Below are 12,500 nucleotides of genomic sequence, written 5' to 3' on the forward strand. Positions count from 1 at the left end.
AACCTTTACTGGTGTTGGCCCAAAAGGAGTCACGTTCATTACAAATGGTGTTTCCCAAAATGCTGCTTCTCCGGCAGTTTCCTTAACCCCTTCACTGACAGAAGGGACAGCAATGTATTGCAAGGACCAGTGGTAGGATTAGTGATTGGGTGGGAGGGGCAGCCCCGCCCCCCCAGTATACAACACAAAATTCACATATATGGTAATAAATAAAATGATAATAAATAAAACTAATGACATGTTTTTATATTTACAAAACAATTGCCAATTTTAGAGCTGGTGGGATATTAGGGTATATAGGCCTAGATCCACAAAAGGCGATAAACGTTAGTATGCCTTAGCTCATATGAACTCCTCCACCTGCCCCCCTCCCCCATCCACCCCCCCTAGTATGCTTCAGTTCCCCATCCCCTTAAGACTGAGCTCGCCTCCTGTGACAGCCCCTTCCTTCTCACAGGCCACGCTGGTTCTAGACTTCGCTTTGCCGCGGGAAGTTCCGGTAGGGTTACCACATTGAAGTTTTTATAATACGGGACTCGGCAATCCAGTATAAAAGTGCGACGTCATAATGAGCGATGAATGATTTGCAAACGCTACGAGCTGAATGCTTTCTCCCGTGTGACCGCTATATTCTTTGGTTTTCACATCTCTGCACTTGGCTGGGCGAGGGGAGACACGCGCCGACCTAACAAGTAGAAGTGGGGGGAAAAAAGTAACGCCTATAGAGGTGGCTTTCATGGTATTATGAGATGACCAGGAGTTGCAGGGGGGAGATGCTGGAGGATACCGGGAGACGCCGCCACCCAGAGATCAACAAGCTAATTAGACCCGGAGGTACGTGGCCAAAACCCGTGGTCTCCGGGTCTAACCCGGAGTGGTGGCAACCCTGCTGCTGTGAAGTGCTATGTACATAGATGGGGCAATATAAATAAAAATACACCCATGCTGCACAATCCCCAAATTCCACCCCATCTTCCACAAATCATGACACTAGCATGGGGTGTTCATTAGCCGTGAAAATCCAACAATAGCGCGAGTTTAAACGTGGCCCTGCCCCATTTGCCTGACTTGAAGCCCCGACTCCTTTTAAACTTGTATAGACAGCAGGGGCGCTGGTATACAGAAGCTGGGATGAAGTCCGTACAGGCAGAGACATCGATAGCGCTTCAGTTATTGATTTTTCCAGCTGTATAGTCTTTAGTTTGTACAAGATTTTCCGTACAAAGCAGTGTGCCCAGAGGTACAGACTGTGTGTAACCTCTGTGCATGTTCTACAGATGCCTCAGCTACTACACGTTGTGGGACCTGCTAAGCCAAAGCACAGTGACAAAATAAAGGGTAGTGGTACTCCATACCCCCCATCTATTAACGTATAATGTGGGAATACCCATAGATATCATAAAAAATCATTGATAAATGGCGACATCAACAAAGTTTAAAGCTCATCCCACCCCACTTTCCATATGCACAGGTCTTTGCATGCAGCAGATTGCGACAGATCTAATACACAGGGCCTCATGCAGAGAGCATCGTTATTTCGAAATTCGCCATTTTTTGTACAATTTCGCGCAGAAACCGGCAGAAAATGGCGAGTTACGAAAAATGCGCCATTTTGTTTTTTCTATTGCTAAAACTCGCCTCGCGGCTGGCGAGAACCTCCATCTCGCCATTTTTAAAACTCTCCGAATGCAGAGAGGTGCGAACGGCATGTAGCGGCTGTTCGCGCCAAGAAAATGGCGCGATTCTCGCATTTTTGCCGCGCCAGGAAAAGATGGCAAGATGGCGCTCGCCGCCTATAGTAAAGGGGAAAAAAAAGGCGCGAATTTGTTTTTACACGTTTCTGAAGCGCGCATCTCGCCAATTTAAACTCGCCACACGCATCCATGTTAAACATAGCAGAATTCGCACTTTTCTGCATATGGAGAATAAAACTCTCCAAAAAAGCTACTTTTTATGAAATTCGCCAATTTTAAAATTCTATGCTCTCTGCATGAGGCCCACAGTATTCTTCCTGGTATTGTCCAGGTAAATAAGAATTTCAATCAGATTTAGAACCATGCAGCGAATTATGATCATTCTTCCTCGTATTGTACAGGTTATTGAGAATTTTAATCAGTGTTAGGACCTATGAATTGTGGTCATGCCTTGGAGGGGCATGCAGGCTTACAATGCTTTGGCCAAAGTGTTAAACTAAACAACGCTTTTATTCAAGAGATTATATAGGTATTTCACTGTGTATTTTTGCCATTGGATATAGCACTGGGCTCTCTTTGTGTTTGTTTGTGACATCAACAAAGTGTTATGTAGTGTGTGCTGGCGCACCTTGTAAACAACTAAATGTTTTCTCTTACACGCACCTCAAATCTTTAAAAATGGCAGTTGAATTAATCGAAACACAGAACAGCGTTTTGAATGTTTTTATTCAAAGCAGCTTCTCACAATGTATAAATACTGTATATTAACACACATGAAAAATACAACTTCTAAGGCACCCAGACATGTGTCCTTTCACTAGTTACAGGACCATTAACAAATAAATTGTATACAGTTTTGTCTATACACTGTCAATATCTCATATACCAGAAGATGCAACTCTCTGTACTGCAGGGATATCAGAACATATTTACATCACTATGATAAGGGATGCCGGTGCCCTGGTGATATTAAATTAAATATACAATACAAACATTAGAAACTCTTAGCTTGTCTTATAACATCGAACAAATTATTATTATTTTTTTAATAACAAAAATGCATGTTTTGTTTCAATACAGTGCAGTTAAGAGAAATATACATGACCTACCTACATGAGTGATGCTCAACTCCAGTCCTCAAGACCCCCCCACAGGTTAGGTTTTAAGGATATCCCTGCTTCAGCACAGGTGGATCAATCAGTGGCTCAGTCTTAGACTGCAACACCTGTGCTGAAGCAGGGATATCCTTAAAACCTGACCGGATTGGGGGGTCTTGAGCTTCCTACATGAAGTTGATGCTGCTAGAAAGGCCGGCAATGCACTGTATGGTATTGCAATGAGATTGGATTTATAAAACATTTGTTAATGACTTGGTTTCCACACGTTGAACCCCAATCCCCCCCCCCCCCATATCCATGTTCTCATTTCAATATTTCACTGGCCATGGTTCGTTCGGCATCTGATAACACCGGGAGAATGTTATTCACAGGTCACACAAAGCTATTTTACGGTCTCTGTATTTTTGAAGCAAGGACGTCGCCTCGGAGAGGATGCACAGATGAAAAGGGTCACGTAAAAGATATTTTAAAATAAGGAGAATACATAGGGGCTAATAATTAAACTGAAGAGTTCTGATCGGGGCAATATGGCCCGGAAACTCCGATTACAATCTATGGGATTTTACGTGCCATGACGCCACAATCGGCGCTATCAGTTCAATAAAGAACCACTATAGGAGCTGACTGCACTTTACAAAGAAAGAAAAAAGGAAATTGTTAATGGAGCAATCCAAGCCGGCGTGTTCTTGTTTATCACACACAAATATAGAATTGAAGCAGGGTGTCTCCGAAGCTGAACCCCGTTAATTTCAGCTCAGTGTACCCTCTACTTCTAGAGATACTTACCTCCGAAGTAGGTGCCTGTAGCTGCTCCGGCTCAGCAGAGCTTTAAAGGTAACAGCTACCGCGTCACTCGGGTCAATAGCAAGCCGCGCCAATGAAGTCACAGCTTCCCATTGGTGTCCGCATGGCAGGAAATCTCTTAACAGCGGCCATATTGTGAACCCTGGTCGCTGAGGAAAGCAGCTATCGGCACATAATTCGCAGGAAGTATCTCTGGAAGCAGGAGACCCCCTGAAATAAATATATATATATATATATAATCTGCCGCCTTTGATTGCCTGTAAGGAAAAACAGACTTTCAGGTGTTTGCTTTAATTATTTAGTTTTTGGAATAAATCCGGAGTCTATAACCAGTACTACATGAAAAAAAAAAAGTATTCAAATGTATTGCACATTTTTGGTACTTTGCTTAATTGTAGGTTTGGTGATGAACCTTACCACTATATAATAATGTTTCACTTTTCATATGAAGCGTGTCACATTAAATGCATACCATCATGCCTCAAACTAATAAAAAAACCAAAGCCATCTTTCTATTGTGAGAGAACCATTTCTCTCACCATTGGATTGGGGCCATAAGTCATTGTCGGTGTAAATCGTCCTCGCTCTGGAAATGACAACTCTTTGGTCCTTTGTCCCATTCCTTTCTAGAAACCAGATTTGTGTCCGTCTGACCTCCAGACTCCCGTTCAATATTCAGCGAAGCAGTCTTCCCCTCATGTTCCATTTAAGTGGTGCGGAGTACGTCCCGAGAAAGTGGAAAACACGTCACATATCAAACAGGGCACCCCACGTATGTTTATCGTGTATTTTTTTATTAGATCTCATGTGGTTGATTGGGTAGAGGAACGCTCACTATGGATGGAATGTTTGGCATGACTACGATTGTCTATGTTACATTAAACGCCTGCTCTGCTAAATTTCAACTCCCATAGTGCTGTAGGAAAGTGCTTTGCATTCATTTAGGGCATTCAGTGATCCATGCATCCATTTTCTATATTGTAAACATTCTGCATGTAATGCAACAGTAAATGTGTTGTAGTATATGAACGACTGAAACCCCGTGAGGCAGGTTATCTGCACTGAATTCAAGACATTCAATGTGGGTTAGAAAATATTAATGTTTTAGATTGGTAACTGTCACAGCAAACTGTGTCAAACCTTGTTGATGGTTTCCTAAGCTTCTCTATCTGATTGGTTCGCTAGTTGTTAGTAAACCAATTAGTTAAACCTTTTGGGGCCAGATTAAAAACAGCAGGCGGGTGTTGATAAACAGTACTGTGGGCTCTGCAGTTCCCATAAAGGAAAGTTCTGCAATCCTATCACGAGGCCAAGTCCTGCTCTGCAATGTCCTATAGCCTGTCACATCTGGCAGCAAAAGGGTTAAAGGTCTTCTGCAGACGGATTTTCTAGCACAGGCCTGGCCACAGGGAGGCTGTGGAATTACTGCAGTGGTTACTTCGATGATGCATGCAGCTCATTTACAACGAAGGCCCTATTTACAAAGTAAAATGCTACTGCTGAGAAGAAACGGCTCGTATTATCCCTTTCCCAATAAAAATGTGAGATTTAAGCTATAAGCCCCCCCTTCCTGCTGCAGAATGACACTGACACTGCACAGTCTTGAATCCAGTGGTAAGGCTTATTCACATATACAATGCAATAACCTATCCCTTTCCATGCAGGTGGGGCCCAGAACCATATGGCACAGAGCCCTATGGCCACTTCAGTGTCACGTACCTGGCAACGTTAATATACAATGCCATCAAACAGGCTTTGCACCAAACGGTTTGAAATGACATTAGCCAGCCTCTGGATTTCATGCTAAGCGGACATGTTCCTCATAGGATCAAAGTAATTGCAGTGGCACGTTTAATAATCTCACTTGCCACGTCTTGTGTTTGCTTGTAAAGTAATTATGATGCCATCGTTACAAGATAAGATTAGAATGTCGGCTTTTCACAGGAATAATTTATATAAAAAAAAAAAGTACAACTTTAATTTTAAGGATTTTCTCTAAATAAGTTACATTGATCTGTTATTGTGTTACTGCCCCATGGGGTCCAAATACCAAACAAACAGATGGGTGTATATTTATCCTATTTGTATTCTGGTAAAGGGGATGTGGCACATCCTGAAAATTCTGAGATCTCTATAAATAGAATTATAGCCAAACTATTCTCTCTCTCACACTTCTCTTTACACAGCAATCCGCCCCCAAAGACTATACGAGTTCCACTCAATATTAGGATCTTGCGTCCTAAGCATCTCCCGCTCTTTAAAAAATAAAAAAATGTTTTAATGTTAAAAATCATGATTTTCTTCATCTTTAGTGCCTGTGGTTACCATGGTAACCTTTAGACTGCAACTCCATTTTAACCTCCCCGGACACTTCAGCTATAAAAAATAAAATAAAACCAGCATTGGAAAGGGCAAGAAGAGATCTCTTAAATAAAATATGTGACACTTCAGCCTAAAACTCCATCCTAGTGTGGCATGCCATGTTAAATAAAGCTCACCACTATGTCCCCTACACATTGTAACAGACATCAGTTGGCACACAGCACAATGATGCATGTAGGGTCACACAGATTGCTGAAAGTGCTTCCCCATAGCCTAGCACAGAAACATAAAAGCAACTCTATAGCCTCAAAATATATATTGTTTTAACGTTTTTTTTCAGCCTACTTATTGAACAGAAGGTATTGCAGTAACCAAGGACCGTACAGTACTTACAATATAACGGGAGAGCCTGCATAGCAAGAAAAACACACGAACAGGCTAACAAAAAAAAAAAAGAGGCTTTTCTAAAAATGTACCCCAATAGGAAACAGCGGACAGTACGTAACAACGCGTCGTATTTATAGTCTCAAATACCGTGACTATTAGTCACGGTGACCTGAGTAATATATAGAGATGAGCTGACCCTTTCCCTGCCCAAGATGCAGTGCATCCTGTGGTCAGTGAAGGGGTTAACCCTTTCAGCACTGAAGGGGAGAAGATGCAGTTTTGCCCCAGACACAGCCTAAATAAATGGCACCGTGGTTTATTGGTGAGGGGTCGAGTTAGGCGGTTTAGGCGTTTTTATTTTGAATCACACAGCTATATGCACTGAAAATGACACGAAGAAGTCCGTTTTTTTTTTTTTTGACAAGGGAGTTGGGAGGGGTCTGGCAACAATTAGCGTAGGAGTGGCCAACGCCACTCCTCGAGGGCCACCAACAGGTCAGGTTTTCATGATATCCATGCTTCAGCACAGGTGATGGTCGTTGACTGAGCCACCTGTGCTGAAGCAAGGATATCCTGAAATCTTGACCTGTTGGTGGTCCTCGAGGACTGGTGCATTAGCGCCTCTCCTTTTTTGTAATGTCGCTATGTTGGGGAGCGCTTGTCCAGCTTTGGTGCCTCTTTGACAACCAACACACAGCAGTTCTGTTCTAACCTCAATTTCTGCTGAGAATCTCACTGCACAGCCCTACAAAATGAACTCATATTTCATAGGATTGCGGAAATGTGATCCTCTAGTTCTTAACCCCTCCTCTGTCAGCAACGCACCTGAAGACCCTTCTGGCAGCAAATGGCTTAATGTTTGTGGCCACCATGCCGGTAATTGAGACCACAACCCCAAGGCCATGTTTTTCAGTTGTGTTCTGTATGTTTTACTCATATGGACCGGCACTCATCTACTTAAATATGGAACGCAAGAACTCAATTGATCCTTCTTTGTTCAGAATAGCGGCATTCTGTTCATTTCAACACCTCCCTACGTTAAGCTGACGAAGGGGCCACGGGCGGGAGAAACGTCGCTGGTAGTACTAACAGTACATGCCAACTAATGGGAGCTGTTGAAATAAACAGAAATCTGGTATTCTGAACAAAAGACGGAGCAAGTGAGTTCTTGGGTTCCAGATTTAACCAGATGAGTGCCGGTCCATATGTGTTGGTGTATTTGCTGCACCCATACGGCGAAGGTGTGGGACCAGAGTGCCAGGACAACGTGGATGCCCCCATATAAATACACCAAGTAATGGGTGAGTACCAAGTCCAATTTTGGGATTTTTGTAATGTCTTACAGTGAGAAAACTGATTTTGCACCCAAAAGTACCAACACTGGTTAGGGGATTCCTTGAAGTGGATTATGTTACAGACATCAACAAAGCATTAAGCAAGATTGCTTTTATTAACAATGAAAGTAGGTCAATTTAACATTTACACACTCGCTGTGTTTTAGTCGCCAAGTTTGGTTTTTAAATGAATGCAGTGGCAGGTTCTTCTCACCAGGAGTTCTGATCTCTGCACATGATGCACTTCCCAAGGACAGCTTGCATCACTGGGACCGTTAAGCAGTTACAGGGGGTGGAGGGGAACCAATGCTGGGAACAAATTGTTGCAGGCAGCCACTTTTTTTTCCTTTTAGGAATAAAAAACAAACCAAAAAACAAACAAACAAAAAACCACACAAACAAAATGCAGTAACTTGAATCAAATCCATAGATTCCGGCCATGAAAGCTGCAATATGTTTAAAATAAATAAATAACTGGCTATTTCAGCTAGGAAATGACGACAACTGTGCCTATTGATTAATAAACGAATGGCATAAGCACGGCTGCTTTTGGAAAAAAACGACTGGTCCAAGCTCTTAAGGGTTTCTTCATTAATAAAACTAAAAATGGCCAAACTCCATCACTCAGACAAGAGATGGATATTTGTTTTACAAGGCAAATTGCATCTAAAAGAAGTTTGTTTATAAATCAGAATCATGGAAATACTCCAACGCAGTATCATACATGTTAATTCCATGTTCACCTTGACTTTGCAGTAATGTCTGGTTGTCAGATTCATTGTATCAGGCCTTTCATTGTGGTTTTGTTTGAATGCTTGCTTTTATGATTATGGGGGAAATTCTACGTGATCTCAAGTGCCCAATCGGCCATGGACTTCAATGGGGATTTTTGGCCCAGAAAATAGCCTGAATGGCCTCTCCTGACATTATACAATTATCTCCTAAGTATCTTACTACTTTCTCAAAACATGAAGATCTGGTTTTGTGATTAAGAAAAGAGGATCAGAATATAGATCCTGCTTAAGTTATCCTCTTGCCACGGTGCCCTCCAATGTGTAATGCATCATTATTTCAGGACCATGCTCTAAAAATATGTTTCTCAGAGTTGCATCCAACCAGGATAGGACAGAGGGTATTTTAGGGAGCACTATTTAATTTTGGTGGCTGTAAACTACCACAGGTAAAGTAAAAATAATAAATAAATATGCAAAGTGAGCAAAATGCACGAGGAATTTCAGAGCCCAAAAAGCCTGCTATACGTTGAGCGAGAGTGCGTTGCCAGCACCTCCGCAGTGAAGAGATTAAACATGTATGATTCACAGTCTTACTCTTCCACAGATCCTGTTAAAGCAGATTTCACAGAGAGAGTACTGTATGCATTGGTAGAGCAGGAAGAGAAGCTTGAGTGAGATAACGCAGAAATTGTCATCTCAGATACATTGTATGTGACTGCTGCTTAAACGGTTTGATTTCTGACATGACTGCCAACTATTAGCACAATAACTGATTGAATAGGTCTAAGGACTAATCTATTTTTATTAAAGACGCTATAAAAATACAACTACAAAATTATATTCATGATTATATGCCAAAATGGGCTCTATTGTGGCTGTTCTTTCACTGATCTAGGAAAGGTTTATTTTTTACAGTACTTCCAAGACTTTAAGACATATAATCACATATTTCCCAAGCAGTGCTTTTCCATAAGACACCTTCCATTGCCAGAAGAGGCCTTGCAGCTAATTCACTTCAATAAACTAGACAGTGTCCTATAGAATCGCACTGCTTAGTAAATATGGTCCATAATGTCACTATGGAGGGCCCTAAACAATTCTGTCGCCAACACGGCCAATTTTCAGGACCCTGGAGGGTAGGTCAGTGCTATGCAGGGCAGTACACATTTATCATCAGGTATGGAATAGGACGCATGCAGGCTAAGAATTGACGATTTTAGTCCTTTAAATAATTACTTTTTAACCCTACCACACAACAGAGGGCCTGCAATGCATTACTCTACAATGCACCCCCTTTTTGCAGAGAAGAGTATAATTGAAAGCAGCAGGGAAGGTGACATTAGCTTAGGATAAACTCTGAATGCAGAACCAACATGTTTTGTTCAAAACAGGTGATGCACATAATTGCCAACAAGATACAGTACTGTCCCCTCTACACCCATCTCCCCTTAAAGGCTTCATATTATTCGGTCAGTCTGTATACATGACTTCTAGTAAGTACTAGAGCTTACAAGATTATAGGCTGGAGGCACTAGGATACTGAACTAGTGTCATATACTGTATATGGCCTGGCAGTTTAAACTACTGTAAAGCCAGACACAGATTGCAATAACACTGCCAGAAAATGCCTGTGCATCATACTGTACCTTTTGCTGGTATGAGGTCATTCCTTTATCAGATGGAGTTCTCAGTGGAAATTATGTCCTTGATGAACATTGTAAAAATAAAAACAAATATAAGTGAGCGTTCCTGTGAAAAGTCTGTGCACACTGAGGAATGGTGACGCGTACACACTGAGCCCTACACCTAATTACCTTAGGGTGTTTTTTAATTTTTTTAACAATTTAAGTGTTAAATCTAAACTGGGAATGAACCACTTCTGTGGAAAGAAAAGAGCAAAGAACAAGACTGCTGCTTTAATGTCTGCAACCAGGTGACGGGGGATCTCAATCCAGGATAATCCATCTCTTACATATACATACATATGTATATCGGTGGTTCTCAACCTTAAAATATCGGGGCTCCCTAACACACACACACTTTTTACGTAACACTCACACTCACTCCACATTTATCCCCCGTTCTCACACAGCATTCACCCACTTTCTCAATCATACCCCCCCCACACACACACACACACACACACACACACACACACACACACACACACACACACACACACACACACAGCCATCACTCTCCTCCTCCCCCTCACACACACACACAACCTCACACTCCTCCTGACTCATTCTCATACACACACACACGCACACACGCGCTCTCTCCTCCCCGCCCCCCACACACAATCACCATACTCTCCTCCCCGCCCCCCACACACAATCATCATACTCTCCTCCCCACCCCCCACACACAAACATCACACACACACCGGACACCACACCCTCACACATCAGTGGGCACATCCTGGAGGTGGAGAGGCTCGCTCTCCTCTGTACTGGGCTGAGTGGGGAGGCGGATCACAGTAGCCACATCACCAGGCAGCGTGGGACGTACCCGCCGAGTTTGTCCCTTGGCCACGGCACCCTTGGCAGAGACTCGCAGCACCCTGTGGGTCCCCAGCACGCAGGTTGAGAAACACCGAGATGGATATAAAAATGTTGTTGTTTCAATATATTTTTCATTGTGCCAAAAAAAAAGAAATATCATGACTTATTTCAAACCTGAAAATACTTCGATAAACTCTCCACCATGTATTATTTTCTTACAGGAAGCTTAACAGGGCAGTGAAATCCAGGTGTCAGTTCATTAATATTCTCCAGCACAGTACAGCTTAAGACATTTTCACAGTTCTTAGATAAGTAATAGGACATTGAGAGGCGATTGCAGATTAACTAGAAGTCGCGGTTCTTTTTTTGCCTTCCCAACATCTTTGATTGCCCTTCGTTGGTAAAATGCATCAAGAAGATGTGCGAAGACCATACATGAGATATAGGAAAGTAGCAAAACATTGTGTGTGAATTCCAAAAACGCCAAATACAAAACTTAAATAAATTAGTTCATTTGCAGAAAACAAAACAAAACAAAAAAATATCTAGTTTCTCCGTGACAAAACAAATCTGAACATACTATATATACAAAATCACCCAATACTTTAGTACAAGAAACAAATAATTGGAAAAAATAGGTACAAAGTGCAATTCTCACATTATTACTTCAACTGGATTTGTAGACTGAACAGCAAACGTATCAAAGCAGAGTTCTTGTGACCAAGTATGATAATTCAGTACAGATGGTACAGCGAGCCATACTTTGCTGCAAAGGTGCTATCTGGCTTATGGAATGTAATTTGCCATCTGTGTAGGCTTATGAAAATGGCAGCATTCAGTAAATGGTATTACGGTTGAGAAAGCGGACATCGGCATTGTGTTGGTTTACATTAAATAAAAAAATTCTGGAAGCGGTATTACAGACTCCTTGCAATACCTCATTGCATAATTTTAGGCATTTCGAGGGCCCCTGTCCCCAAACTTCTTCCAAGGTCACCGTGAATGTGCAGGTAGAAATGAAACACAAATGGGATCAGACCTCGTAGATTTTATCCTGCAAGTAGCTGAATAAGGAGTCCAAGCCCTTGGGTGAGCTCCACAACTGCTTTAACATCTGACACTCTCTCTCATTCACATCTTCCAGTACAGACTTGAGAAAGCTTCGTACCAGGTATTTCGATTCTTCTAACACCTGGAGGGGATACAATGATTCAACGTGAGACATTCTGTCAGCCCACTTTACGGCAAAGAGAACACCTCAGCAATATTGGGTTAAAAAGGAAATGGTGTTGATTTAGCTCCCCCAGGTAAGTATGCAATAGGGTGTGTACTCCTTACACATTACCACCTGTGCCACACAAAGCGGACAAACCGCCTGAAGCTCCGACACAGGGGCGTAGCTAAAGCCCAGGGGCGCTTACTCTTGGGGGGGGAGAGGGGGTCCGCTCTACCCCGTTGGCGGCACATTTCGGGGCCCTGAGATGCAGGAAGGAAGCAGAGGGAAATCCCTTCCTCTGCAGGTGGGCGGGGCCTGGGTCAGGGGGCGGGGCCCTGAGATGAAGGAAGGAAGCAGAGGGAAATCCCTTCCTCTGCAGGTGGG

At 42.6% G+C, this 12,500-nt stretch overlaps 1 protein-coding gene and 1 long non-coding RNA gene across 2 annotated transcripts in view; one reads left to right on the forward strand and one right to left on the reverse strand.

Annotated features, from left to right (window-relative positions):
- The window catches only part of LOC142469948 (uncharacterized), a 22,236-nt gene that overhangs the window by 5,319 nt on the left and 4,417 nt on the right, over nucleotides 1-12,500 (forward strand). The window contains exons 2-3 of the long non-coding RNA XR_012789131.1: nucleotides 4,247-4,388; nucleotides 12,045-12,207. This is a non-coding gene — a long non-coding RNA (uncharacterized LOC142469948). The remainder of the gene's footprint in view (nucleotides 1-4,246; nucleotides 4,389-12,044; nucleotides 12,208-12,500) is intronic.
- The window catches only part of CDYL2 (chromodomain Y like 2), a 24,501-nt gene continuing 22,752 nt past the window's right edge, over nucleotides 10,752-12,500 (reverse strand). Inside the window, exon 7 of the mRNA XM_075576740.1 lies at nucleotides 10,752-12,092. Coding sequence (XP_075432855.1) covers nucleotides 11,934-12,092 — 159 coding nt within the window. The 3' untranslated portion in view covers nucleotides 10,752-11,933. The remainder of the gene's footprint in view (nucleotides 12,093-12,500) is intronic.

The sequence above is a fragment of the Ascaphus truei genome, chromosome 19 (genome assembly GCF_040206685.1).
Source record: "Ascaphus truei isolate aAscTru1 chromosome 19, aAscTru1.hap1, whole genome shotgun sequence".
Taxonomy (NCBI): Eukaryota; Metazoa; Chordata; class Amphibia; order Anura; family Ascaphidae; genus Ascaphus; species Ascaphus truei.